Below are 27605 nucleotides of genomic sequence, written 5' to 3'. Positions count from 1 at the left end.
TATTTAAAGTCAATACCACTGCACCCCCCTATTATTTTTTTTTTTCCAACAAAAGCGCCGTTTTGTTCCTGCTCATCTGATTCCCCTCTGGAGGGAGTTGTCCAGAAACTCAGAGTAGCAGGAGAGGGAGCAGAAGAAGCGCTGCACCGGCGCGTCCGTGCCTCCCATGTCGTCCACCAGGACGACGGTGTGCGACACCTGGTGCAGGTTCATGCTGACCGCCGTCTTGATGAAGAAGTTGACGCAGACGCAGCCGCAGTCGCACGTCTTGGCGCGGTCGAGGTCCCGACATAAGTGGGCCGAGACCAGGTGAGGTCCGTACGGTATCCTGTGAAGTGAAGAGAGTCAGAGTGAAGTCACTGCAGTCACCAGATCAAAAGAAATATGTGTTTGTGGTCAAAACAAGACATTTGAGAACCAGGTTTTCTGACATTTTATGGACCAAACGATTAATCGATTATGAAAAGAACCATAAGTTGCAGCTCTAATTCTAACCTGAGGTTGGCCACAGCTCTGGACGCCATCTCTTGAAGCGAAAGGGGAAACGTCAGCTGCATCTCATGGTCCAGAGGATTGGCCTGGATGAAGGGGTTCCCAAACAGGTCTAGGTTCTCCAGGCTCAGCTTGCGGAAGTCACCGGGCAGCACGGTGAGCTGGTTGTGCGCCGCCGACAGGAACCTCAGCTTCTGGAGTCGGCCGGCGTGGGACGGCAAGCAGACGAGCGCGTTGTCGTCCAGTTTCAGGTTGACCAGCTCCCTGAGCTGGCAGAAATGTGGCGGGAAATACTTGAGTCGATTCTGGCTGAGGTCCAGCAGCTGGAGGGTGCGCTGCAGGGTGGACAGGCACAGCGCGTCGCTGAACGTCTCCAGGTGGTTGTTGTGGAGGACGAGCTCGGAGAGACAGCCGAGGTCACCGATGGTGGCGGGGAGCTGCTTGATGTGGTTGTTGCTGAGGTCGAGCTTGCGGAGGGCTGCAAAAGAAAAAATATGAGAACTTCAAGGGTTCAAAGGTTGTTTTTTTTTAGTTATACACTCGCGGATTATCAACATTTCCATGACGTTAACTGTCAAGCTCTTGGCACAATCCATTTCCTGTGTTTTTGAGACTGCAGCTCACTAAAAAGCTCCATTCAGACTCAGAAGACATTACACAAGAAAGATAGAAAAAAGTTATCAATCCACTTTACCTTTTAGGGACAACATCCGCATGTCCACACGCGACAGTTTGCAGTAGGACACCTGCAGCTGCTCCAGAGAGTAGGGGAAGTTGGACGTGAGCGGATAGTCCTTCTTGGAGACGATGGTCATCTTCTTCTTGGGTTGCTCCACGTCCCTCGCGCGCACAGGGGTGAGAGTGGAGAGGGGGAGGCTGCTCGAGTCGCTCCCTCTGTCCGCGAGGCGAGCGGCCGAGAGGAAGTTTTTCAAGCTGTTTGCGTCGGCCTGAAATTGATCGAACGAGTAAATGGTTAGAGGAGGACAGACGGGATATCTCGCACTTTCTTTTATTCATTTACCACAAATATCTTTGAATTAACATGATGAACTTTGCTCTGTTGGGTGTCATACCTTGCTTAAACAAACGTCAACCGCAGGTTCCTTTAATCTGACGGTGGCCTTGCCTTCCTCCACAAACCACGTGAAGAACTTCTCTATGTTGTCTTTCAGCTGCAAGAGAGAGTTGGCAAACGTGAACAGTGGGGAAAAAAAAAAACACATTTCACAACAACGGGCCGGGGCGGTGAGTGATTCATTCACTCTGCAAGTTGAGACATGAATACCGAAAGCATGTTCACCCCTGCGTCATCACGCTGGCTCGTTCTGATGCTGCAGAGATCAGACGGTTACGCGGCGATAACGTCTCTGACTCTGAAAACGACACTCCTCGGGTTTCCAATCTAGTGCTCGGTGGTAAATATGATGAATAATTCAAAAAAAGTGGATTCGATTGACTCGTAGTGTAACTGGGGACTGAGCTGAATTGAAAGTAAAATAGATAAATTAATAATATTGCCTTTTTAACTCTATACTAACTAGTATGATGTCCAGGTTGTTAAGAAAACAATATTTTCAGTGTTTGAAAGCCAAACTGCAACAACAAAAGAACAGTATTAAGACTGAAATGTGTCATGTGACCACACATGACTCAGGTTAGAGACGAACCAGTTTTTGGATCATTTGTTGATATTGAACTTTTATCTTATCTGCGTACTTATGTTTAGAACCGTAACTTGTGCAACTTTATCCACAGTTTCTTAGCACAGTCTCCGCCTCCATGTCTGTTTACACACTGAAGTCACGTTAAATCACGCGAGTTTCTGTGAGATCCCAGACGCAGTTTAAGTTGTAGCACTATGTTTTTGAAATGACTACAGTTAGGTGTTGACATTCATATCTTCTTCATAGAGATAAAGGACTGTATCGGACTGATGTCAGTATCGGCAGGATTTCAAGGCTGTGATATCAGTAACAGATATTAAATATCGATCATCACAAATGAATGCTGTTTTCTGTCCACACAGAAGTTTAAAAAAACACATTGGACTAGTTCCCTCCATTTTCAGTCTTTAGTCTTTAATCATCTAACATTTCTGGTCATTTATGGCCTATGATCGGCCTGATGTAGGAACACGACAGCTACAAAAACACGGAGGTATTAGAGCAACAATACAGACCTTGTACTTTGAGCCTGCTCTGTCTTTGGCCGTGCAGATCATCATGTATATGTTGCTGCGTTGGCTCGTTTTGTCCACATGTCTCCCGATGCTGAGAACCGCTCTCGCCCCTTTCCCCCGACTTCTCATCCCGTACGTGGGCAGCATCCGATTCACCACCTCGACGTCACACTGCAGCTTCATCGCACCGACTCACCGGCGACCGACCGAGGTCCGGCTTCGAACGCCGAGCCGGAGCGAACTAAAGGTTTGAACGCATACCAGGCGAGGACAACTTCCGCGAAAACAGCAGCGCTAGCGGGAGCTGGGGACACATCTGTGCTAACCATGGATGTCAACAACAGACCATAACTGGTCCTCAACGTCCGCGCAAGACTCTACATTCAGTCTCCCGCTGGGGACACGGTCCGCGTCGAGCACAGGTGAGTTTTTCCGTTAAGATTTCATCAAACCGCTGGTGTCTTTGAGACTTTAAGACGTCATTTGTTGTCAGTAGCAGGAGCGCGATCTCGCGCGCGCGGGAAGTGACGTCAGCGTACTGGGAGGGCGTCGTGTTGGAGCACTTCAAAATAAAACACAAATAATTTTACCTACCTAGTTAAATTAAATAGTAGTTGCATTAGTTAAATTAAATGTTTTATTAATTAAATGATGTGTGTTGTTCTTTTGACTATATTGATTTAACATCTTGATGATGTGTTTGTCATCGATGGTTAAACGTGAACTAGTTTAAACATCGCACACAATAAAGGTTACACTCAAAATACACTCACGTTGTGTATGTCCAATTAATTCTCTTATTAAATCTGGGGGGAAAACAATTGTAAAAAATTGTATTTAAACTTAAAACAACGTTCATGTGTAAGGACTGACATCACATCAGCACCAATTCCCCTCAGAACATTGACTGACAATGGCGACATCTAGTGGTCATCAGAAAGAATAGGCCACAGAAAAGATGGCACTGTTTACACATAAGTGACATAAGGACAGTGATTTTTAGTGACTAATTTGAAGATAGTGCATAAAATATGGCACATTATAATAATCCCATATATGATAATAATAATAATAATAATGTAATACTATTTGTTTTTTTCCTTCTTTTCTACAGTCCACCACATCATTTCACTTTTGAGAAATCAAAATAAAACCCAAAAACCTTAACTGATGGGGGCTCATATCAGACAAGAATATCAGCAGTAGAGTTTGACAATGGTTTACTGGTAAAAACATTTCAGCTTTGTGTCAGATAAGATCACGTATCCTCTTCAGTGACAATAACTCTAACCTTCATTTACAAAAAAAACATTAAAACGGATAACAGGTACTTAAATGCAACGATCTTTGGAACCACCTTTATTTCCTGCACTTAAAACATTCACTTCATGTCGTCTACGCCACATAAAATGATAACAAAGAGGAGAAAACTAATGTCTTTGGTTTCTTCTTGCCGTTTGTCGATAGACCAACAAAAAGAGATTTTGTCACATGCAAAAAATCATCCATCAAAGCCCCAAATAAACTAAACACGCACATGAGAATTTGCCAAGTTTCCTCTCACCCTGATTTCTGACAACTTAAATCTGTGATTAAACGTGGGGAATAATCAGATCATGCAGTGCCATGTATCAAAGGGATGTTGACACACACACACAGTCGATGACACACTGTTGCTGCTACAAGACAACGAGAACATCTCGGTGCATAGGTGACATCCTGCAGCTGCTTCTTTACAGTGGGATTGTTTTAAAATAGACAATTTTCTCCACTTATGATCACTGGCGTCATCCGTCCAATGATTACGTACTGTATCTATTGGTCCTTCACAGAGACGTGTCCACACAGGACGAGTCTCTCCGTATATAATAACGCCTCACTTCCCTCCCGTCCTCGCTGCCACAGCCCTCGGGCTGATGCACAATGAGGACCGGGAAGAAGCGAGCGTCCCTGTAGGTGGGCGGACTGTCGCTGAGGGCCAGCTGGCTGGACTCGGACCTGCAGCACTGCTCCTCCACGCAGCAGGGGTCCGTCAGGTTGCTGCTGCGGCTCCTCCACAGGGCCACGGTGCGGTGGGACCCGTACATGCGGCACAGGGACAGGCGAGACGTGTCCGAGGAGAGGTGGGACTGGAACAGCGCTCCGCGGCAGGAGAAGATGGAGGAGCAGCTGGAGCTCGTGACCGTCCTCCTCCTGCCACTGCCGTCGCCGCCGCCGCCGTCCCCTTGACCGGTCAGCTCGCTGCACTGCTCGCACTGATCCTGCCTTTGGAGAGCGCCGTAACTCTGAGCGGCCTGGACGCTGTCCAACAGGAAGCAGTTTGAGGACGTGGTGCATTCAGTGTCATGTAGCGAGGCCGAGTTTATCAGCACGGCCTCCGAGTAGCTGGGAATCACCTGGCGGTTGCAGCGTATGTGCCACTCCATTTCAGTGCTGTCCAAGGTGTCTACTCTCGGAATAGCACAGCCAGTATTAGCCCCCACTTCATCCAGAGGAGACGGGCTACTTTGACTGTACTCTAACCCAAATAGTTTCTCTATGCGGTAGTGCACATAAGCAGTGCGGTACTCGATGAGTACTCTCAGAGGCCACGACAGCATGAAGAATGCTGCAAGCCAGAAAGCAACCTGGGAATTATACCAAGGCATTCTATCTGGGTCTACAAAGGCGATCAGGTTTTCTCTGAAGTCCACATTCTTCAGCTGCATCCCCTCCCTGGCCTCCATGTAATCGTCCAAGCCCTCGATTTCGGAGAAGAACCTGGCCCTCTGGTTGAGGTAGTCGTTTTCCGGACCCGCCTCGGTGAAGCTGAAACACTTGGTGAAGCGCAGGCGAGTCGCCGGATGTCCCTCCAAGCCCCTCAGGTCGCGTGACACGTCTTTCATGCCACAGTGGTTGTAATCGAACTCTCCCTCCGCCACGTGCGTGTTCACCCTCTCGTGGTACACCTGCGTGGTGGTGTAGGCGTCCCCATTGCGGTACCGGGTGACCTGGCGAGTGCGTCGGACGAAATGGTAGCTGATGGCCTTCCACCATATGCAGGGCTGGGCTTGTTGCATCCGCAGCACGCGCTCGTACACGCCGTCCACGTTGGCCTTGAACTGCAGCTCGCTCCGGGCTCTGCAGTGCCAGCACTCCGCCATGTACAGAGCGTAGAGCAGGAGCAGGAAGGCCAGAGGTATGTAGATGTAACCGTCGGAGCAGGGGCTGTCGTGGTAGATCATCGAGTGTCCCGCGACGCCCATGCCGGACCCCCCGCGCAGCGAGGAGGTGAAGGAGGCGGTGAAGGAGGAGGTGAGGGCGGAGTTGAAGCTGATCTTGGTGACCCGAGTGAGCTGGCACCAGGCCACGGCACCCATGCAGCTGTACATGAGCAGCGAGAGGAGCAGGCAGCGCCAGTGGGACTCCCGGCAGACACAAGCACCCAGGGACTGCTGCACTGGACACTGCTGCAGGGAGAGGAACACATGGAGGAACGTGCCTTACGTTAGAGCAATGGCAGTAATGTCAGGGCTTGCAGTGGGAAAAAATGCAAATAGTGGAGGTTGAGCTGTAAAATTGCAAAAAAAGTAAATCAGAGTCGAGAAAGCTCATTGGAATTCAACTAAACCATGTCGTGTCCCTGAGAGGATGTGCATTAATGCAGCTGTCAGGCAATTATTAACGGAGGTGTTTTCACACATCCATCCTGGAAATTTACTGACTTTTTCATTTTAGGGGCAAATATACTTGGTAGTAAAGACGTGTAAATAACATCACAGGTTATTACTCATGTAAACGGGAGACAGGAGACTGCAAATCCTGGATTAACCCTTAGTGTGCACCCTTGGTAAATTGCCCTGGGAATAATACACAACTCCTTATATGGACATCCTGGGGGTCACATATTCTGGCTTTAAAATTCAGTTTTTTTGTTTTTCTTCTTATGTCAAAGTTATGATTGATTTTATATCTCATTTTTAGTAGTGATATAAAGTAGCAATAATTGTGCAGAAGTCACACAATTAGACGTTTTTAGATTAGATTAGATTTAGATTAGATTTTAAACATTTTGACTACTTGCTCAGGTGTGTTTATATAGTTGGTGAAAATTATTATAGGTTATTTTTTTTAAATCAGATTGTATAGGTTGTGCTGAAAAAAAGGATATAAAACACTCTATATTGCACATTTATAGCCTCTGTATGTACTGTACGTTTTAATGCTCCGTGCTCTAAGGATTAACTGAGGTTAATTGAGGAAATTTACTTTTTATTTTAGTAAAGACGTCTAAATAACATCACAGGTTATTTCTCGTGTAAACGCAGACAGGAGACTACAAATCCTGGATTGATAGCTAGAATTTAACTAATATTTGATACTATAATATATTATTTGAGTGAGTAGACACAGGCAAACTGATAATCTCTTAGCTGATTGAAAAAATTGGAAAGTTTTTATTTAGATTACAATAATACAAGTCACGCTGTTATACCTATTCATTTGAGTGAGTCGCACATTGCTGAATTGAAGCTACACACACACACACACACACACACACACACACACAGGTGTCAGAGACCAATATAGTGATGTGATTGATTTCAATTTCAAATTGTTGACTTTACACGAGCACTGCGGCTGTTTGCTTTGGGCAGACGAAACAAACAACAGGAACTCACAGTTACTCACAATACTGAGCAGAAATGATCTTGCAAAGACACAAAGCTATTTTCATGAGAAACACTAGCAGAGCTGAACCCTTTTTACGCATGAGGAGATTAAACCAGCAACCGGCCGACATCTCGCACACATTTTGGAACGCCTTCATGGCACTTTCTATGATATATAATTGCGTAACTGTTGTGGTGACGTTTCTTCCGATGAGATCGTGCACTGTTGTGCACTTCCTCTGGTGTTTTATGAAGTGAAAGGATTTATGCTGACAACTGGCCGTCCATTACTGCACTGACACAGGGGGCGGTGATGTCACGTTGCTGGTTCCACTTCAGTTAGCTAAGGAGAAAATATAGACATTCAGTTCTCATGTGCCAGAGAGGACGTGCTTTTCAGCAGAGCAGGCGTTCCTAAATGCAGACATTATATGGACTTCCTTGGGCGATTACTTGTGAATGTGTTTAATAAAATAAATAAAGATGGCTTTTAGTTTGCTTAGGCATTGGGTCTCACGGGGGTAAACACACTGCAACGACCCAAAACACATGCAGCTGCATATTCACAATCGCTGCAGATTCAAGAGTGCAAATGAAAACAAAAACAATTGCAACACGAGAAACGCGCTGCAAAAGAAAAAATGATTTGTAGAAAGCCAAAACACATGCATCAACAGAAACAAGCAGGAGAGAAAACACAAGCAGGAGGAAAAAACACAAGCAGGAGAGAAAACACAAGCAGGAGAGAAAACACAAGCAGGAGAGAAAACACCAGCAAGAGATAAAACACAAGCAGGAGGAAAAAACACAAGCAGGAGAAAAAAACACAAGCAGGAGAGAAAACACAGGCAGGAGGAAAAAACACAAGCAGGAGAGAAAACACAAGCAGGAGGAAAAAACACAAGCAGGAGGAAAAAACACAAGCAGGAGAGAAAACACAAGCAGGAGGAAAAAACACAGCCAGGAGAGAAAACACCAGCAGAAGAGAAAACACAAGCAGGAGAAAAAAAACACAAGCAGGAGAGAAAACACAAGCAGGAGAGAAAACACAAGCAAGAGAGAAAACACCAGCAAGAGAGAAAACACAAGCAGGAGGAAAAAACACAAGCAGGAGAAAAAAACACAAGCAGGAGAGAAAACACAAGCAGGAGGAAAAAACACAAGCAGGAGAGAAAACACAAGCAGGAGAGAAAACACACACAAATCCCAAAACACCAGCAGGAGAGAAAAAAAACCCACAGGAGAGAAAACACAAGCAGGAGAGAGAAAAAACCCAGAGAAGAGAAAACACAAGCAGGAGAGAAAAAAAACCCACAGGAGAGAAAACACAAGCAGGAGAGAAAAAAAACCCACAGGAGAGAAAACACAAGCAGGAGAGAAAACACACACAAATCCCAAAACACCAGCAGGAGAGAAAAAAAACCCACAGGAGAGAAAACACCAGCAGGAGAGAAAAAAAACCCACAGGAGAGAAAACACAAGCAGGAGAGAAAAAAACAACAGGAGAGAAAACACCAGCATATTCGGAAGTGCTCCAGTTCTGTGGGGCGCTCACTATCGTACCAGCCGTTACGATACTCGGGGACTACTTAATTCTTACTTTATTAAAAGACCTGGTCATGTTGCACAAGAGGATGATCAGTGTTCTAATTTGGCAGTAGTTTGCTCTGGGGCGTAGTGAGATTTTGCAGCTCGTTTTCTCCTTCTGCATGTGTTTTGGGTCGTTGCAGTGTGTTTGCCTGTGTCCATTGTGTTTCAACTGTGTAAATTTGTAACTGTTGAGTGTTTCGTGTTTGATGCTGCCTATCTTGGCCCCTGACATAGGGCGATAGGCGGGGTCACACCCTGGACAGTTTGCCAGTCCATCGCAGGGCCACATAGAGACAAACCCTCATCCGCTCTCACACCTATGGCCAATTTGGAGTGTACAATCCCCACATTGCATGTTTTTGGACTGCGGGAGGAAACTGGAGTTTGCACGTTCTCCGCGTGTGTGCATGGGGAGAACAAGAGTGCTAACCACTGTGGCCATTTTTAAATAAGGTTATCTGGGGATAGAATTCAGTCAAATCTGGTGCAGCCGGGGTCTGTTAAAGTTCGCAAGAGCAATCCAATTCGCTCCACTTTACAACACAGTTGCCCAAAGTGCTGTACAATAACATTAAAATGACATAAAACCCAGGTAAGAATAAATAACACATGTCCCACCTCCCTGTCAAAGCTGCACCTTGCATCACACTAGTATGAAGCAGAGCACAGCTGAATCTACCTCACCTGTAACATGATGACAGGTGCATGAGCAAATGAAGTGATTTATTACAGGGTTGTTGCTTCTACAGTCACTGGATTATTCCCCCCCAAAAAACAACTTTACTTATTGATAACTATCAAATAATCTGTGATGAAGTCTGTATCTACCTCCTCCACGACATCACTCCTCTGAGCCGGTGAGTCCTGATGCTCCTGCACCTGCTCCTGCTGCTCCTCTTCTCCCTCAGCATCACTGGGAGCGCTGGCTGTCGTGTCCTCCGCAGAGTCCTGGTCGGAGGAGAGCATGCTGCTGCTGCTGCTGCTGCTGCCGCTGCTGCTGCACTTCTCTCATGTCCGTGACAAAGAGTGGGGAGATGATAGGTTATAAACTCACTCCTTTTTTATTCACATGCTCAGTTCTCGAGGTCTCCCCGGTTGCTCCCCGCTGTCTCGCCCCCTGCAGCGCCACAGTGTCTGGGCCGGAGCCAACAGGCTGCTGCTGCTGCTGCTGCGCAGAGGAGCGGGGATCCCGCGGCGGTCCTGCAGACTGACCGGACGGACGAGGGCGGGGTTGAGGGATTTCACCGCAGCAGAGACAGCAGAGGTTGACCATGATGCAGTCAGCAAAGGCTCCGGTCACAGGCCACAGTGGTCTGCAGCAGGGGGAAATAAAATGACGGAATGAAACTTTACATAATCAAACAGCACTGCAGTGTGTGTGTGTTCATCCGGATGTCGAGTAGAGCGAAGAATGACGTTATCTTTAAGATACGCAAACCCCTAAAGTACACGTCACAACATGGCAAACCGCGATTCTCTGATCCGGATCTAAAGTGTGTCGTCCGATTCGTGCCAGGTCGGACTAGTGATGTTTCGTGTGCGAACGAGCCGGTTCTAAGAGCCAGCTATGACGTGTTAATTAACACTGTACAAACCAAAAACGATATATAGTTAACAAAAAGAAGAAAAAGGAACAATTAATGTGCAAATATCTTTCTCAAAGTAGTCATTGTAGTTAAAATGATAATATTTTAAAGTGCTTTATTTCAAATATTTGAGATGTTGTCTCTGAATATCTTTGATTTTGTTGAAGTCTTCCCTCGTCGACCTTTTCCGTTCATGTCGACAGAGCTTTTATTTTGAAGGCAACGACCCGGTGTCACGTTGAAAGTCTTCCGTGTGTTCACTTGGGATGAGAACACACTCGCGGAGTCCTGCACTTAAATGAAGGTTAGCTAACACAGACAACAACACACGCTTTTACAGCAGTAGAAAACATCCACACTGTCGTTACACAGTCTGGCGACGCCTTTCATGATATCAAGCCTAGACTGAGAGAGGTCAGTGACGTCAAGCTAAGGCTAAGCTAACGTTAACGGCACGATACAATTCCCCCTCGGCGCGTGTTCAATGTAAACTTAGTAACACTGCAAGTGAAAACGAGGCAGTTTGTGTTTTGGTCGCATTAAAACTGGCCATTAATTTGTCCAAGTTTGGCCCCGTGTGTCCTTTGCTGGACAGTGAAAGGAACTATGTGCTAAAGTCTCAGGGCAGCACCAACTTTGTTGATTTTAAGTCTGTCAAAGTCTGTAAATCATTGACATGTGGGTGGGAACGATGTGACTGACTTAATGTTGATATTTCTCGATATTGAATAGTTGGACAAACTCAGGTTTTACCAATACCATTAATTATGGTTACACTCCAGGTTCAACAAGCTATTGTTGTAGTGTAAATGTAGGTCACACTGCCTACTTGACACTACTTTTACTACTGCATACATGTTTCCTGTATTTTCTGGATTTGGGACATGAATAACTTGGGTTATAGTCAAATTTATTGCAAAATGTAGCCAAATTTTCTAAAATGTGATCAATGGAGTACTTCCATATACTGCTGTTATGAAGCAGCAGGTAGTGTTTTAAGTCTGGGGTCATTACAGGGGAAGGATAAGAAGATGGTACATTATGATGTAAATTTAGAGCACTAGTTGCTATTGATACATGGTTGTGTTTTGTTGCTGCTTCCTATGTATTATTGTAGTAATATTTGCTTCTTGCTCTGAGTTGACACCCCCCCTCTATTCCACAAGTTCTGCTTTTTTTTAAAAGCATTAATGTGATATTCCAAAAGAGATCATCTTAAATGCACATGAAAACAATGGAGATCTACCTCATGTTTTGGCCCAGGTTGACTGTATCATTTCACTGCACTGCCATTAATATCAACCTTTTGTGCCCTTAAAAGGGATGTTGCGGCGTCCCAAGCCAACCGACTCGGAGGCAGACCTCCTGAGCGAGCAGGAGCGGTTTCTGACCTCTGGTGCCCCATCTGCTGCTAATGTGGTCCGCCGTCCTGACAAGAGGAGAGGCGAGGCTGGTGTGGGCGGAGGAGAACCCAACGGGGAGACTGGAGCACGTGAGAGGGATGTGGTTTCCATAGAAGGTATGAAAATGTACCCGCTGACAGTCCACGTTTTGATGTGTTTAACAAGAAGTAGAGATTAAATTATATTACTGCTGATCTGAACCAAGAGCCAGATACACCAACTACAGTCATAATGTTGATCTTTGTGTTTGTTGTAGATCTTCCAGACCAGCTCCCCTCTCTGACTCCAGCGCCACCGAAGAAATCTCGCTTCAAAGCCGGTCGTGTCACCTTCGAGGATGAGGATCCTGGGGAGAGGCTGGACAGGCACGACACTCACATCAGTGCTGTTCTCTCTAGGATTGTTGTAAGTGTTGGTTGTGAGTCTACAAAGTTTCAGTTGCTTGTTTTTCTTTTTTTCCCACCCCTGTATAAGTAATATTATTCTTTATTTTAAGGAGAGAGACACAAGTTCAACACCAATATCTTTACCAGCATTTACTGGTGTGGCTTTCCCCAAAGTAGTTCACCGCTCAGAAAACAACATTCAGGTACAAAGACGTTACAGCCATTCATCTCAAAGTGCATAATTCAAATGACAAACTCACTTTTTTACACTATCTTTTAATTCAAATTAATCCTTTCCCTTGTCACCAGGCACCTCTGTCTTCAGTTGGAGGAAAGAAAAGCATCTTTGCTCGTCAGATTGCAGCTCAAAGACTTAAGGAAGGGAAGACACTGTTACATTGTTCTACTGAATCTGCTCAAACACCTGAACCAAGGCAGCAGAATCTTCCTCCTGAGACTAGTATGGAGACAGGTCAGTGTGATTTTGCAGGAGAATATAAGTAAACTTCACGTTGTGATGTGAGGATGTTATACTGTGTATTATAACATTTTATAATTTAATTCTCACTTCTTTCTGTTTTCTAGAACCACCTCTGGTCTCTTGTCCGAGGTTGGTGTCTGGTCAGGGTCTTGGGGGACCTGATAGCTCAGGAGAAACCATGAGGATTCACAGGGAGAACCAGGACAGACTCCAGACGATGTCTCAGTCTGAGATCGTGGAGGAGCAGAAGAAACTCTTAACTCAGCTTGGTAGGAAGCACTTAATACCCATATTGCATGTTTTTGGACTGGGAAGAAGCCGGAGAACCCGGAGAAAACCCACGCAAACACGGGGAGAACATGCAAACTCCATACAGAAAGGCCCTTGTTCCAACCGGGGCTTGAATCTGGGTCTTTTTGCTGCATGCTGGGTTATTTGAGTCACTTTGAGTCGCTTTACTCAGGTGTTGATGAGGCAAACAGTTTTCTACTGTGCTCTGGTTTGTTTTGTTTTTGATTTGTTTAATGGGAATAGAAACATGCATGTTTAATGTCGACATTGGGAGAAAATAAATCGCTGATATGATTTCAGACACTAAGGAAGAACCTGGTCATTATTTTAATCTGAGTGCACGTATAAACAAACAATCTGCAGCCAGTAGCGCCACAGTATAAGTCTTAGTCTTATTGCAATGGCAATAAGTTGGGACCTTTTCTACTGCTATGTTACTATGTGAAGTGTGGGCAGTCACACTTCAGATAAATAATTGGAAACACTGATAGATTTAAATGAAAACATGGACCGTAATCTGTAGCACATCAGAAATGTTCGTCAGTGTGTAACGCAATTATTTCTGCTTCCCAGATCCGAGACTCGTGGAGTTTGTTAGATCTCGCAAAGACCAGCGTGTCCCATCTTCAGCACCCCCATCCAAACACATTGAAACTGGGAGCAGTGAGTCAGGCTCCTCCAGCAACGCTGCGTTGTTTGAGAAACCTCTAGAGGTGGAGATGGAAGGAGGGGAGGAGGAAGAGGAGGAGGAAGTGCCATCATCTATAACAGGTACGCATGTTTTCAATATTAACCTTTTTTTTTAAAGATATCTTTTTGCCTTTTGGGGGGATGTGTGGGGGTAATCGTGGGTGGATTTACTGTGGAATCGAACCCTTAATGTGCCCTTTGCCCTACAGGGTGCCAGCTCTATGAACTGAGCTATCTGGTGCCCCAACCATCTTGCCAGTTTCTGTTCTCTATTATGTCAGTAATTATTTCACAGCACCACTTTCTTCATTCAGATTAGTCAAATTGTGATCCCTTTTGCTGAATCTGTATATTTCATCAGTGATACTGCACATCAGCAAACCTGGCACCGTCTCCTGTCGCTCCTTGTTTTCGTCTGTCCTGAGCTTCCTGCTCTTTACTTGACTTCCTTCCTCTCTATGCCTTTTCCTCTGTGTATAAAGGCTGGCTGCTAATTGTGTAATTCATGCTGGACGCTTGTGCTGCATGGCGTAATTCCAGACATAAAACTGATCATTGACTTCACTTTGTGTGATTAGACGAAAGAGCAGGCGGAGCCAGAAGCAGCCACTCTCTGCAATTAAGTTACTGCAGATCACTGAGAGAATGCTCCCAGTCCTGATGAAAGTATTGCTCATGGATCACAGGCGGACATGTCTTACACATCATTTATACCATTCTGTTTTGCAAAAAAAAAAAAGAGTAAAACTGTTTTTGTTGTCCCGGCCATACATTATTTATTACCTCTTGCACCTTTCCCTTTGAGACATGTCCTCGTTTTGGGTTGAGAATAAATAGCCAGACATTGCCTCAGCTTCTTACGGAGCATTTTTAATTCTAGCCTTTGGAAGTAGAAGTGCTGAGGGTAAGATTTCCTTTTTTAGATTAAAAATTAGATTAAAAATGAAATCAAAATTGCGCTCACTTTATTAGGTACACAGGACACCTAATAAATTGGCAGTAATCAATGTGGTTTCCTGCTGCTGTCGTCCATCTGCCTCAAGATTGACATGTTGTAACAAGTAGTTATTTGTGTCAGTGTTGTGACTTACTGTTACCTTTGAATCATTTTGAACCAGCCTGGCTGTTCTCCTCTGACCTCTCTGAAATACTCAGAGCAGCCCATCTGGCACCAACAACCACTTAAATCACCATTTTGATGCTCAGTTTGAACTTCAGCAGGTCATCTTGACCCTGTTTCTGAACTTAAATGCATAGAATTTCTGATAAGATATTGCGTTAACAGACACTTTAACATGTGTACCTAATAAAATGTGTGTCCCACAGTCAATGTGTCCAAGAAAAGCCCACGCTTAGTTGATTTTATACATATATCTCTACATACTACATGCCTTTTGTCTGTTATCTGACTGTGTGTATGTGTGATTATTCAGAAGAAGATCTGCCAGTGAAGCCTCAGAAAGAGTGGGTCCATATGGATAAGCTGGAGCCAGAGAAGCTGGAGTGGATGAGAGATTTGCCCGCACCGCGAAGGAAAGGAACCAAGAAGGTAGGGAGATTTTTCCTCACCGTACCAGGAGAAGAAAAGGACGTATACCATTCTCAACACAAGTCTTTTGGTTCTATGTGTCCTGATAGGCCATGCAGGCTCGATTTGACTTTGCCGGGAGGCTGATACCACCCACTAAGGATCTGCCCACTCACCTGGGTTTGCACCATCATGGAGAGGAGCCAGAGGTTTGTAGGCACCAAGTCAGAAAATGTGTTTGTTTAGAGCCATATTCAGGTTTAGTTATTAGCTCTTCAGTTAATAACTCTTTAGTTTGTAAATTTTTCCCTACAAACAAATAGTTTGGCACCATTTTTGAAGTCAGGGTCATGTCATATTTTGCTTTCTTGACAAAGATGTAATACATTTAACGTTATTGGTCCTGTGCCGGGGAAAGTTACTTGTCACAGAAATAAAAAGTCAAGACGGTCAGATAACAGAATAGACAATAAATCGATAAAAGTAAGACAAAAAAAAAATACAGAGTAAAAATACATAATATACACAAAGCCCCTGGTCTGTTTGTTTGTTTGTGACTCAATTTTTGACACTGAGGATTTTTCACCCCCAGCGGGCAGGTTACTCCCTGCAGGAGCTCTTCTTGTTGTGTCGGAGTCAGGTGATCCAGCAGAGGAGTCTGGCCCTCGGCACTTTAGCCAACATCCTCTCAAAGGTACACAAAATAAACACACTCGCATAATGCCACAAACACACACATCGGCAGCTCCTTTACTCCCTCTGCTCATTGTTTTTACCCTGCAGGCACGTGCTGGAGAATACCTGTCCGTTCTCAACGGCAGCATGACGGCAACTTTGCTTGACGCCGGCCTGCTCTTCTTGCTCCGCTTTGCATTGGACGACGGCGTGGAAGGAGTGATGTCTGCGTCTGTGCATGCACTGAAAGCACTTCTCGTGTGTGCAGAAGACGAGGTGAGCCAACTGCGAGCACATAATCAGAGCCTTCGCTCGTTTTCGTTGACAAACGTGTGATTGTGCAGTGATTCTGTCAAGTTAAAAACATGCATGAGCACAGAGTGGTTATTTATGTCATGTCACTATTTATTTGTAAAAGTATTTCATTTCTGTGTCTTCTCCCTCTCAGGAGTGTTTGGATTACACCTTCTCCTGGTTTTGTGGTCTGGCCACCTTCCCTCTGCTGCCCTCTGCTCAGGAGGAAGAAGATGAGGAGGATGAAGGGCTGGATGAAATTATGAAGGAGACGGCCAAGGAGAAGGAAGAGAGGAAGAGTGATCATGATGTGGCCCAACAGGATGTTGTCAAGGTAAAGAAGCAGATAACATCATTCGATAATATGTTTTTTTTTTGTTTTTTTTAATTATTATTGAAATAGATCCTTTTTATTACAATGATATTAAAGGTGTTTTCTTAAATCAGGGTTGTTGAAACTTAAAGAGATAATAGAATTGCAGACACTGTTAACGATGTTTAACAAAGTATTGCCTGAGAGCATCAAGTTGCTCGGACCACCATAAAGCAAATGTGTGCTTCTGTTTTTGGAGTAAAATCCTGGAATTCTCAACAGAACACGTTTTTTCATTTAAAGAAAACCCCAAAAGAACGTGATAAAATACACATTAGACATTTGATTGGATGTTTACATTTTGAGTTGTTTTGGTCTTGAAAATGACCACTGTTTTTGTTTTTTGTTGTTGATGTAATCTAAGGGGTGTAGATGAGGGTGTAGCTAACTGTAAGTGACAGACCATCTAAGATTCTTTGAGTTTAAGTAAGGGGCCGACATAAATAAGAATTATATTCTTCTCACTGCTCCTTTCCAATCATGAAAAGTGTTGTCTCAAAAGCAATTAAGGATTTGTACTGTATTGTACTCTACACTTTGATGAAAGGAACAAAATAAAAAGAAAGAAAGAAATGTCAGCCTCTGTAGAGCTGACCCAGCTATGGATATAATGTAAAAGCATAAAAAACCCAACAGTTTATACAATCATGTGATTGTACACAAGCCAGAAGAAGAAGGCGGTAAATCATTTCACTTACATTTTACACAAAGTCCTGTAAATGAAGGTTGACTGTTTATTCTTTGTCGTTTTTTTCAGGGTCTGCTTAAAATGAAACTGCTCCCCAGGTTACGTTACATCCTCGAGGTGATGCGACCATCTCCCCGAGTGGTTCAGGATGTCCTGGGCATCCTGACTCGTATTGCCCGGCACTCCTCTTCATCTGCCACACAGGTAAACGACAGTAACAGTCATTCACTGGATTATTATCATCCAAAAACATTCTCTGGCCAAATTCATCAGGGATGTATTCACTCCTCAGGTGCTGGACTGTCCTCGTCTGATGGAGACCGTGATATCAGAGTTTCTTCCCACCTCTTGGGCGCCACCATCGTCGCCCCTTCCTCAGTCAGTGTATGGACTCCCACAGGCCAGCGCCGTGAAGCTCTTACGAGTTCTTGCTTCCTCTGGCAGACATGCGTGTGCCAGACTCGTAAGTGTTAAAATGCTGCAATATCATGTATGAAAGAGATCATCTCATCCTAAAGTTTTACTTTTATCTTGCATAACTGCTCGCCTTAGAACAGGCAGCTTGTGAGTGATGTCATAATTAGTCTGTGACCAAACTCAGGGTCAATTGTCTGTGGTATAGATACGACTACAAGGCCTTCTCTGTGCAGCTTGGTTTCCATGTGACCACAGTGAACTGCGTAAGAAAATTTTAGTTTGAGAAAAATTTACCCTAGAAATGAGAAAATAACTAATAAAAACTTTACAAAAGTTACAGGCTCAACCTCAAATGTCCATTTGCCTCAGATATACTCTACTTTTGTTTTATTGGCATTAAACTCCATCACAAATGATCTGTAAAATAGCAAGCATGAAATTTAGTAAGTCACCTCACTTCACATTACACAAAATTGCATACTAAAATAGATATTAACCCTCTTATCATGATATTCAGGCCGTCTGGATTTATTTTGGCTGTAGAATTGTCAATGAGTGAGTGCTTCTGCCCCTTTTTACAAGATAACGTTCACGTTACCAACCTTCAATATTCAACCGTTTAGAAATTACGGCACTGAGAAGTCCTGAGGGCTACCGTAATGACAGGTGTATGGACCCTCTAAGCTCTTTTTCTCTGCTTTCCGGTAGTTTTTGAATATTCTAGATATCACAAGCGGTCTAGGAGTTATGGTAATGAGAATTATGTGTGCCAAATCCTGTTAGTGACATCAGAAGGGTTAGTTTTCTAAAATAAACTGCTTACAAAAAATATTTGCAACTTCTGTTAAAGATCTGTTCACCTTTTTGACTTTTCATATGTCTTCATGCATTAATAATATATCTTCCTCTCTCGTCTTTCCTCAGTTGAACTCTCTGAGAGTGAGGGAGCGTCTGTCTTGTCTACTGAGCGCTGAGCTCAGTGAGCTGCTGCTGGAGCCCACAGAGGCTCTCAGGGTCTCCACTGAAGCCTACAGGCTGTGGGCCGTTGCAGCCGGCTATGGACAGGCCTGTAACTTATACATGTGAGTGAATATTTGCGAAAGATTTCATTTCATCCTGTGTTCTATGTCTGGATACTTACCTTGTCTGTCCTTCACATAGACTGTATATAAAAAGTGGAAGATTTGACAGTCACCATGAGTTTTTGAACCTCCTACGCTGCGTGTCGTGCTTTATCGTCTATTATCTTTATAAATGGGAGCATAATGTACAAGCTTGACATCATGAGGAACTTTAGAAGGACAAAACTAGCGATTGAGGCCATTAACTCCTAAGGAAAATGTCTACTGACGCCATAAATCAAGCGAGAAATAGGCTCATTTTCAGATGCAGTATCACCCCCTGGTGACTATTCAATAGACTAAATCCACTTTTTATATGCTGCCCATGGTTTTAACGCAGCGCTCGTCTTGTCGTTATTTCTCCTCAGAGACCTGTATCCGGCTTTAGTGAAGGCGCTACAGTCGGTTCACCGATCCCTGGACCCGTCGGATCTGTTGCCGCTGCAGCTGCAGCGGGTTCTGGCTCTTCTGTCTTTACTCACACAGGTCACACACACTGCCGGATGCCATCAGGAGCTCCAGGCTGGCATGGTCAGGTACGGATGATTGAAATGGGATCAATGACATTGTGCTGCCTTGGAGTTGTCGCACAACATCAAAAACCGTTTCCGTGTTTTTTTACCACAGCTCTCAGGGAGAAGAGTGCCCCCCTCCTCCGCCAGTGTCTTGGGGTCATGTCACAGGGTTGCACACGTCCTTGCTGGGCCATTTGAAAGGCTTTGTGAAAGGCCTTGATAATCCAGTTCAGAAAGACAGCAGTGTCACTCTCATACCTGCTTACCTGGTCTACCTAGACGCTTATTATCATCATCTCTCCAGACAGGTATTATCTCTCTTTTTTTGTTAAGGTACACTTAAATGAACAAATGCATGATTGTTTCTGAGGTGAATGTCTGTAAAATGACAAGACAAAGCTTGACAAATAGTCATTTATGTAGTGTAAAATCAAACTCTGTTCCTCAGAATTGTTTTAAGCCAGTGGAGACTCTTCAAGAACTGGAGCAGCTCACATCGGGGGTTCTCCTCCCGTTGTTTTCTCACCATGTCGTACAAGACCTGATGGGAAACCTCAGGTGTGTTTGCTTTACCTTAAGTCAGTTCCTATGTCAGATGAAAGAGTTAATGTGAAAACTGCAGTGGCGTAAGGCATTGTTCTCTCCATCCCTCTCTCATGAATGTAATTGCTCAGGAATCCCAGAAACTCTTCAAGTTTTCAATGAAACTCAAAGACGAACTGATTTGATTTGGGCGGTCACATGGTCACAAGTTTGTCACTGCATGATGTGATGAGAAAATCACATTTCCATAAAGGAAGGAGGATGATTACATTTGGCTGAAAAGGACCAGATTAGATAGAATTAGGTCAAAGATCTCGGCCACTGTGAACGTCCAGAACAAGTTTGGGTTAAAACCAAACCGATGTGGCATCAGAATGTTCTGCTTGTTATTTACCTCGGGCAGAAAAGACGAGATGGAAATCATACGTTCAGTATCAGCTACGTTATTCGTTGTGATGTGGTAAAAATATCTTTATTCATTTATTTTTTTGCTTTTGCCACACCAGGTCTTCCTCAGTAGTGTGCACTGCCCAGTCTAGTCGTCGTGATCCAGAAACCACTCCCAGTCTTCCAGGTTTGGTGTGCCCTGGCTGGAGGACTCGCCCGGGGCTTGTTGTCCCAGGTTCCCCCTTCCCTCTTCTCACGGGGCTGAGTCTCCTTCTGCAAACAATCACAGGCATCCACAAAGGTCTCAGCTGTAAGGTAGGTTTTTATAGTATTATTTTATATGTATTATATGTAATCCTAGGACAGGCTCTTAATCTGCATCCTGTCTGTGGTTTGCATCTTGTTTCCCTCTTGTTGTGACATCCCAAATGTATTTTATCTCACTCTTTTCTCTCTTCTGTGTCTGCTTTTTGTCCTTCACGCCGTGTAGTTCAAGGGTCTCCTCTTGTCAGAACCTGTGATTGTTTACCTTCGTGGTTGCAGTCGGGCCACACCCACCCTGTCTCTCACCAGAGCCTGGCTTCTCCGACACGAACACCATCTCCTCTACCTGCTGCTCCGGCTGGCACACAGACTGGTAGGCAGACGTTGAGTCGAAGCAGTTTTTATTTTTGCATAAATATCACATGTTATTTTGATGTTTGTACATCCTGTCATGGAAATGTCACGTGAACTCTGTGCTCTTTCTGTCTTTTCTCAGGTTCCCATTGAGCAGGAAGTAGCGAAACATGCGTCTTTGTACCACCAGGTGGCGCTGGTTCTGCTCACATGGTTATTACCAGGCAGTGAGTACCTGGCACATGAACTGCTCTCCACCGTCGTCTTCAACAAGGACTTCATATCGTAAGTTTCTCCCTTTTCACCCTCAGTTTAAAAGTTATTTTGACCTTTTTGTTTAGTCTGTGTTTTTCTGTGTATTGTGTAGATCATAGACGTTTCACTTGTGCAGTTTAGAACTGAAGTAAATGAGAAGTGGTTAGTTTGCCCTCCATCACATCACAGAGCTCATAACGATAATCTAATTTCTCAAATTAGATTATATTTAAAATCACACTTTCCGCCAAGAGTTATGTTTGATGTGCTTCACTCCCTGTGTTTATTGGTGTACATTTGTTGGATTGTTTGCCCTCTAGTGAGGGCCACAGTGGGGGACCCGAAGCCATAGAGCTGGGCGAGCTAAAGCTCCATGAGACGACACAACACCACACCTCTCCCTCTCTCCAGACTGTCGGTTCTCTCTTGAGAGAAGCCTGCGTCCAGCTGCCATCCATTCGCGGGTGCTTCCTCACTCAACTGGCCCACCTGGAGTCATCCGTGCTGCTGTCTCGAGACGCTCTCCTCGGCCACAACCCCTGGATCAGCTCCCACCTCCTCCCAGAACTCACTGGGCCCACTCTGCCGTCCGATTGGCCCTACCTTCCACTCGTCAGCCTGTACACGCGAACGGGGGTTTCCGGCGGTGGCGCGTTAGCCGTGGAAGAGCTGCCTCAGGGAGCTCTGCAGGTGGTGACCCACTGTCTGCAGTGGCTGCTGCTGCTGGAGGTGTGGAGAGAGGAGGCTCTAAAGGTACACATTCAAATCGAGCTGGTTTTCTTTGTTCAGTGCAACATTTATCTGTCTCTGCACTCAAAAATCCCCTCAAAACCCTGTGTTTAATGCACATCCAGAACAATAAATCGTCTATTTTTGAATCGTTGAATCCCAACAAAACCATTGGGATTCGATTTTGTGTTCTTCTTCTTTTTTATTTGGCATTTTATACCTAGTACAGCAGATGTTGCAGGATTTATCATCCCCTCCTATCATCCTACTCTCTAAAAACATCTCTCTCAGATCACTCTTCAGTCATGATGGAGGGGAGTGTCTCTTGATTAGAGTGGTGTATTATGGGCTGCGGAAGGATTTCAGAATTGAAATTGGCCTGTGACATTCTCACGTTTGGCAAAGGCTGATATAACTTATAAATATTCAGTTATAGACTGACTTCTGCAGCCATTAGTCACTGTAACATTAATTTTTTTCCTATCACAGGTGATCCCCCCGGTGGCCAAGTTTGCCCGCCTCTCCTGTGTGTTCCTGTGTTCCAGTGACCTGTTCCTGGAGAGACCTGTGCAGAAACTGACCTGGGGTCTGTTCAGACTGATGACCAGGTCTGATATAACATTCATTGAATGTTTCAAATCCTTGCCCTTTAAAGGAGGCTTAGGTCGTTCGAAACTAAATGGACGGTCTTTCATTTACAGGCAATCCCGGATGGACTCTTTGGACCTGAATGTCCCTCCTCCAGGTTTGGCCTCATTCCAGGACTTGTACTCAGCCCTTTTGGCTCAGTATGAAGCCGTGTCATTTGGAGACTGGCTGTTTGGCTGCTGGGTTCTCCTGCCCCTGCAGAGGAGGTACAGCACCACCATGAGGCTGGCAGTGTTTGGGGAACATTTGGGAATGCTAAGGTCACTGGGAGTCACTCTGGAGAAGGTGATGATGCTGCTGCTTTTTTATTATCAGTGACCTTCTTTTTTCCGTCTCTTTGACTGTTTCATTATAACACAAATACTCTGTGAGCACCCTGTGATGAGTTTATTTGAATGTGTTTCATTTTGAAGTTGTCCATCCCGATTGAGCGGTTTACCTCCCCGCCTGAAGACTCCCTCCCTCTCCTCCACCTCTACTTCCGCTCTTTGGTGACGGGAACCCTGAAGCTGTCTTGGTGTCCCATCCTGTATGTGGTCGCCGTGTGTCACGTCAACTCCTTCATCTTCTCTCAGGATGCAGCAGCACAGGTAATGCACACAGTTGATAAAAAAAACCATCCAATCCAACTTAATTTATAAAGCTTGTTTATTTACAAAGTGCTGTACATCAGAGATATTAAGACAAAAACACAAGACATAATAGATCTAAAAACAACAGGAAAACATTCACTAAAACAATAAAATACCGTAGAAAGTTTGAAAACAACACAGATAATACATCAGAACATCTTGTAAAACAAAAAAAGTGCATCATTGTGGGATACTATACAAAGCCTCTCAAATTTGTGAAAAATTAGGTAATAGTTAATGGAAAAATACCCCTCGCCAAAAAAATAATGGAGCTTGTTATTTGGTCGACCCATTCCTGGGACATGTGAGCCTTGTCTGGTGAAGGCACAGCCCTAACCTCAGGTGAAATCCACCCGAAAAATATGACCCTCTATCACCAACGTCGGGTGGAAATCACCGGAACACAGGCCTATTGAAAAAAAACAGTGATGCGATCAGGGAAACACTCCTACCTTCGATATGTCATAATAAAAATCACGTATGCATAATTGTGTGGGTGTAAATCACCCGACGTTAGTGTTCTAGGGTTAAGGATTTAAAAACAAATAAAAGATTGGGACAAAAATTGCATATCCTAATGACAGAAAGAGGCTGAATTATCTGAAAAGGTGTCACCTTGTTTGTACCAGTAATAACCTGGAAGCTTAACGAATATTATATCAAGTCATCTTTACCTTAATATCTAATATTGGAAGCCTGACATCTAGAGTTTGAAGCTCTCCAGGATCTTTACAGACGCTGATGGCAATTTGTTCTTTTTTTGGAAAAAAAAAAAAAAAAACCCGTTTAGAATTAGAAACGTTTTAAACAGAAACACAAATGTCTTTAAAAAGCTGAGTATCTTTTATTTATGAAGTCTGTTTCTGCTACCCTCAAATCCTCTGGTTATGTGTTGTATGCTAAGTGCTGTGCTTTGTGACTTTGTTAAATCAGCCACAGCCAAACCTGAGGCCAAACTGCCACATGCTGCTCACGCTGCACCGAGCGCAGACGTCCTCATTCGTGGCAAATGCTTATTCCTCTCACTAGGATTTAGTTTTCCGACGCCGCATGTGAGCTCACTTGATGCATTATACCGTACCGGACGACAAAAGTGGCCGTCCGTTTATTAATTATGTGTCAGTGGAGCAACTTGGCTCACTTTGCGAGTTATTTACATGCGCTGTTCCACATCGGTGAAGCTGAAAAAACACAGTTATCGGTGCATTCATGAGGTTTTTGGTTTTTTTTCCCAGGAGGTTGAAGCAGCTCGACACAGCATGCTGAGGAAGATCTACTACCTGACTGATGAGGTGCTCTTCCTTTGTAAAAGCCATGCCACGCCTTCCCTGTTCATACGCTGCAAAGTGTTTATTGATTAGACCTCCTTCTCAGTCACTAATGATGTTTTTTCTCCCACACATTATTCTGACTAATGTTATTATCCTTTCTATCTTCATTTGTATTATTTTCTTTAAGTAATACCATTTTTGCTTAATATAGACACACAGGGATTTAATACAATGGAACTGTTGCGGTCAGTTGTTGTTTGTGCTGCTACTTCACTCGGAACTCGTCTCACCGCTTCCCTCTGTCCTCTGGGATTCCTTTGCAGGTGCTGAAGAGCCACATGCTGCTCTTCCGTCTTCCCCAGCAACAGGCCGAGTTCGGCTTTGATTTGTACGAGCAGTTGCCCGCCATCCGGGAAAAGCGCTTGCAGACTGTCTTGGGACTGCAGAACGGCGGCGGGGACAAAGGCGACTGAGCGAAAGCGGAATCAAAAGTGGAGTTTGTGAGCTTAAAACAGGAAAATGATTCGAGGTGACAGTGAAGAAGAGAAAGGTAATGGAAGGGGAGAGATGATTGCGAGGTGTGAATACTGGGGAAGAGAGAAGGTAGGTGATGGGAGCACGAGTGAGGCCATTGTTAGAAACGTTAAGTTGCCTCATCATGGGCACAAGAAGAGTTTCTGCGGTGTCTTTGGCACAAAGGAAATCAAACCTGAGCTCGACGCGGCTCAACCCTCATTCAAGTTATCATTTGCGAACCATTTTTAGTGTCAAGAATCATCCGAGCTGTCAGGCAAATGTGTAGTTTAGAACAAAAAACTCCTTTAGGGTAAACACACTCGCCGTGGCTGGTAGTAATAAAGCAGCATCACTGAAAATGATCTCAAAGGTTTATTTTCTAAACGGGAGTCAAACATGTTTAACCCTTAGAATCCTTTTCTATGTTAAAACATACAGTATATACAGAGGATATAAGACCTGTGTTTTATATCCTTTTTTTTCCCCAAAGTGATGAAAGAAAGAAATCATTCTCACCAACTTTATAAACACATGTGAGCAAAAAGTACTAATAATGTTTAATATCGGATGGAATTTGTCACCGTTCAAAGTTCACGCGGCTCATATATGAACAAAAAGAAAAGAAAAACGATCTATTTTGTGACTTCTGGAACAATTATTTTGACTTTATATCGCGACTAATAATGCAGTATAAAATGAATCATGACTTTGACTCAACAGTAAATGACCATGGGCGCTCACGTTTCTGCTCAGAGAAAAATGGAAGAAATGTGATGTTTTTCTTTGTGACACCAGCACTTTTTCTGCCACGCTTTTAGAACCAAACGCAGAAAAGTAAAGGGAAATACTTGTGCCTGAAATTGTCTTTTTTTCTTTTTTTTTTTAAATTAAACAGTTTTCATTTATAATGTAATTTTGAATGGGTTTTCTTTTATGATTAAGTCGGCTCTGTAATAGCAGCCAGTGGCCACTATTTAAATGCAGATTGATCCGTCTCAGTGTCACTGATCAATAACACTCACTCTGGAGTCCCTTTGTTTTTCCATCGCCGTTTACAGTGTTTCATTAGATTTGGAAAATGCCCATAAGGTACTGTGTTTTCTATCCCCTGTGGTGCTTGATTAGATAACAAATGAACTGCATCACATGAAGGACCTATAAAAGACTGCCCAGTTTAATGCCCTGCACCTGCACAAATCCTGCTCTAAAAGTACTCCACAATAACATTTGCCTTTTAAAATGTCGAACTCTCGGTGTTGCCCGATGGCAACACATGGCATTCAGATTTTTACTGCGGCTGTAAAATACATCGTCCACCTTCTGAGATGTTTCTGGAGGGAGTTTTAATTTACTGTCATGTGAAGAGCTTCTATTTAATTAAAAAAGAAAGGGGGGAAGAAAACGGACAAAAACAAAACATCACAGAGGCGACAAGGCCGAGGTGTGACACATTTTAGCAGCGATATAATAAGGAATCAAAACAGAAATGAACAAATATTAGAGAGGGGAGACCACAGTGGTCTGGTCCTGTGGAAATAACACGATTCTTAAATGGATAACGTACAAGAATCCTGGCCAAGACTGTTGAATTACTGGGGCTGTAAGTGGGCTGTCGAGTGTCGATGATGTAGATGTGATTACGTTTCATCCGATTAATTGTCATCGTTTCTCTTGCCGTCATCAACGAAACGTGCAATACTTAACTCTAACTGGGGAAACACGTCCAATAAAAACAGTCTGGAGTCCATGGGGAGGTCTCAAATGTTAACAATAACATCTTTTAGGTTCAGTGTTGAGGTGAATCTAAATTGAAGTAATAGTCATTACTTCTAATTGATTATTAGTCAATAGTCAACATCCTAAGTGACAGCAAGAGAAATGATGTACAGTGGATTCAGATTGGGTCCAAATGGATGTAGCACAACTCCAGAGAGATCTTAAACATTTGTGAAGATCACAGATCAACAGTCCCTGTGTCGTCCAGCAGGGGCGGAACAGTTCTGTTTCTGATTAGACTCATTTGTTTTTCGCGTGTCTATTGATTTATTTGCTGCTTTGAGTCGTTCCCGCTTCAGTGGATTGCCGCCAAAAGGTTGTTAAAGTGGAAGAAATAATGAAAACTAAAATTAGGGATAGCTGTTCATGTTTCCTAATAATACATTTTTAAAACGGCGTCTTTTGTTGGGTTTTTATGAACTTTTTTTCATCTTGCACCTGCACCAATACTCCATATTACAAAAAACTGACACTAATAAAAACTACACTAAAATATCGGCATATGAAAAAAATAATTAAATAAAACCTAAAACTAATGAAAAATCACAAACTATTATAACCTTGGTGCCAACTTTCATTTGTTTACACGCGTCTTTTGATTTATTCGCTGCTTTGAGTCTTCCCACTTCAATGAACAGCCGTTAAAAAACAATTAAAAAATAGTTTGGCTACGAAAGCGAGATATCTGCAGCCAGGTTTCCTGTTTGATACCTCACTTTCCCGCCAGCTAATACAAGTAATAACACGTTTGGGAGCGCGACGCGTCACCGCTCCGAACATCTTACTGCTGAAAACTTCTCTCTGAGTCACACCCCGCTGCATTCACACAGGAAATTAAAAAGGAAGGAAGAAGCGTGCAGTCAAGCGGT

General features: G+C 43.9%; 3 protein-coding genes across 6 annotated transcripts; 1 reads left to right on the top strand and 2 right to left on the bottom strand.

Moving 5' to 3' along the window:
* Nucleotides 1-18: 18 nt before the first annotated feature.
* On the bottom strand, nucleotides 19-2854 carry lrr1 (leucine rich repeat protein 1). Its single transcript, XM_058615294.1, has 5 exons — nucleotides 2672-2854; nucleotides 1566-1664; nucleotides 1187-1439; nucleotides 496-970; nucleotides 19-328 (listed from the first exon to the last, which is right to left on the bottom strand). The coding sequence occupies exons 1-5, from the start codon at nucleotides 2852-2854 to the stop codon at nucleotides 73-75; spliced, it is 1266 nt and encodes a 421-aa protein (XP_058471277.1). The 3' UTR covers nucleotides 19-72.
* Nucleotides 2855-2952: 98 nt separating this feature from the next.
* rpap1 (RNA polymerase II associated protein 1) lies at nucleotides 2953-25981 on the top strand. Of its 4 annotated transcripts, none has more exons than XM_058615283.1 (27): nucleotides 2953-3093; nucleotides 11821-12018; nucleotides 12159-12307; nucleotides 12399-12491; nucleotides 12598-12760; nucleotides 12874-13038; nucleotides 13634-13831; nucleotides 15187-15299; nucleotides 15389-15487; nucleotides 15871-15972; nucleotides 16062-16229; nucleotides 16402-16581; nucleotides 17378-17512; nucleotides 17601-17771; nucleotides 18650-18807; nucleotides 19215-19382; nucleotides 19474-19669; nucleotides 19810-19919; nucleotides 20411-20606; nucleotides 20782-20928; nucleotides 21052-21194; nucleotides 21485-21917; nucleotides 22383-22501; nucleotides 22595-22826; nucleotides 22955-23131; nucleotides 24409-24465; nucleotides 24768-25981. In XM_058615283.1, the coding sequence occupies exons 1-27, from the start codon at nucleotides 3003-3005 to the stop codon at nucleotides 24915-24917; spliced, it is 4311 nt and encodes a 1436-aa protein (XP_058471266.1). In that variant the 5' UTR covers nucleotides 2953-3002; the 3' UTR covers nucleotides 24918-25981. The 4 variants fall into 4 exon arrangements, with proteins under 4 accessions (XP_058471266.1, XP_058471265.1, XP_058471267.1 ...); XM_058615282.1 differs by having other exon boundaries at nucleotides 15184-15299; XM_058615284.1 differs by lacking the exon at nucleotides 2953-3093 and adding an exon at nucleotides 10702-10803 and having other exon boundaries at nucleotides 15184-15299.
* On the bottom strand, nucleotides 3875-10468 carry si:dkey-13p1.4 (transmembrane protein 151B). Its single transcript, XM_058615292.1, has 2 exons — nucleotides 9742-10468; nucleotides 3875-6120 (listed from the first exon to the last, which is right to left on the bottom strand). Exons 1-2 carry the CDS (start codon nucleotides 9877-9879, stop codon nucleotides 4498-4500), a joined length of 1761 nt encoding a protein of 586 aa, XP_058471275.1. The 5' UTR covers nucleotides 9880-10468; the 3' UTR covers nucleotides 3875-4497.
* Nucleotides 25982-27605: the final 1624 nt, after the last annotated feature.

The sequence above is a fragment of the Solea solea genome, chromosome 18 (assembly GCF_958295425.1).
Source record: "Solea solea chromosome 18, fSolSol10.1, whole genome shotgun sequence".
Lineage (NCBI taxonomy): Eukaryota > Metazoa > Chordata > Actinopteri > Pleuronectiformes > Soleidae > Solea > Solea solea.
This window is presented reverse-complemented; position numbering and strand designations above follow the sequence as displayed.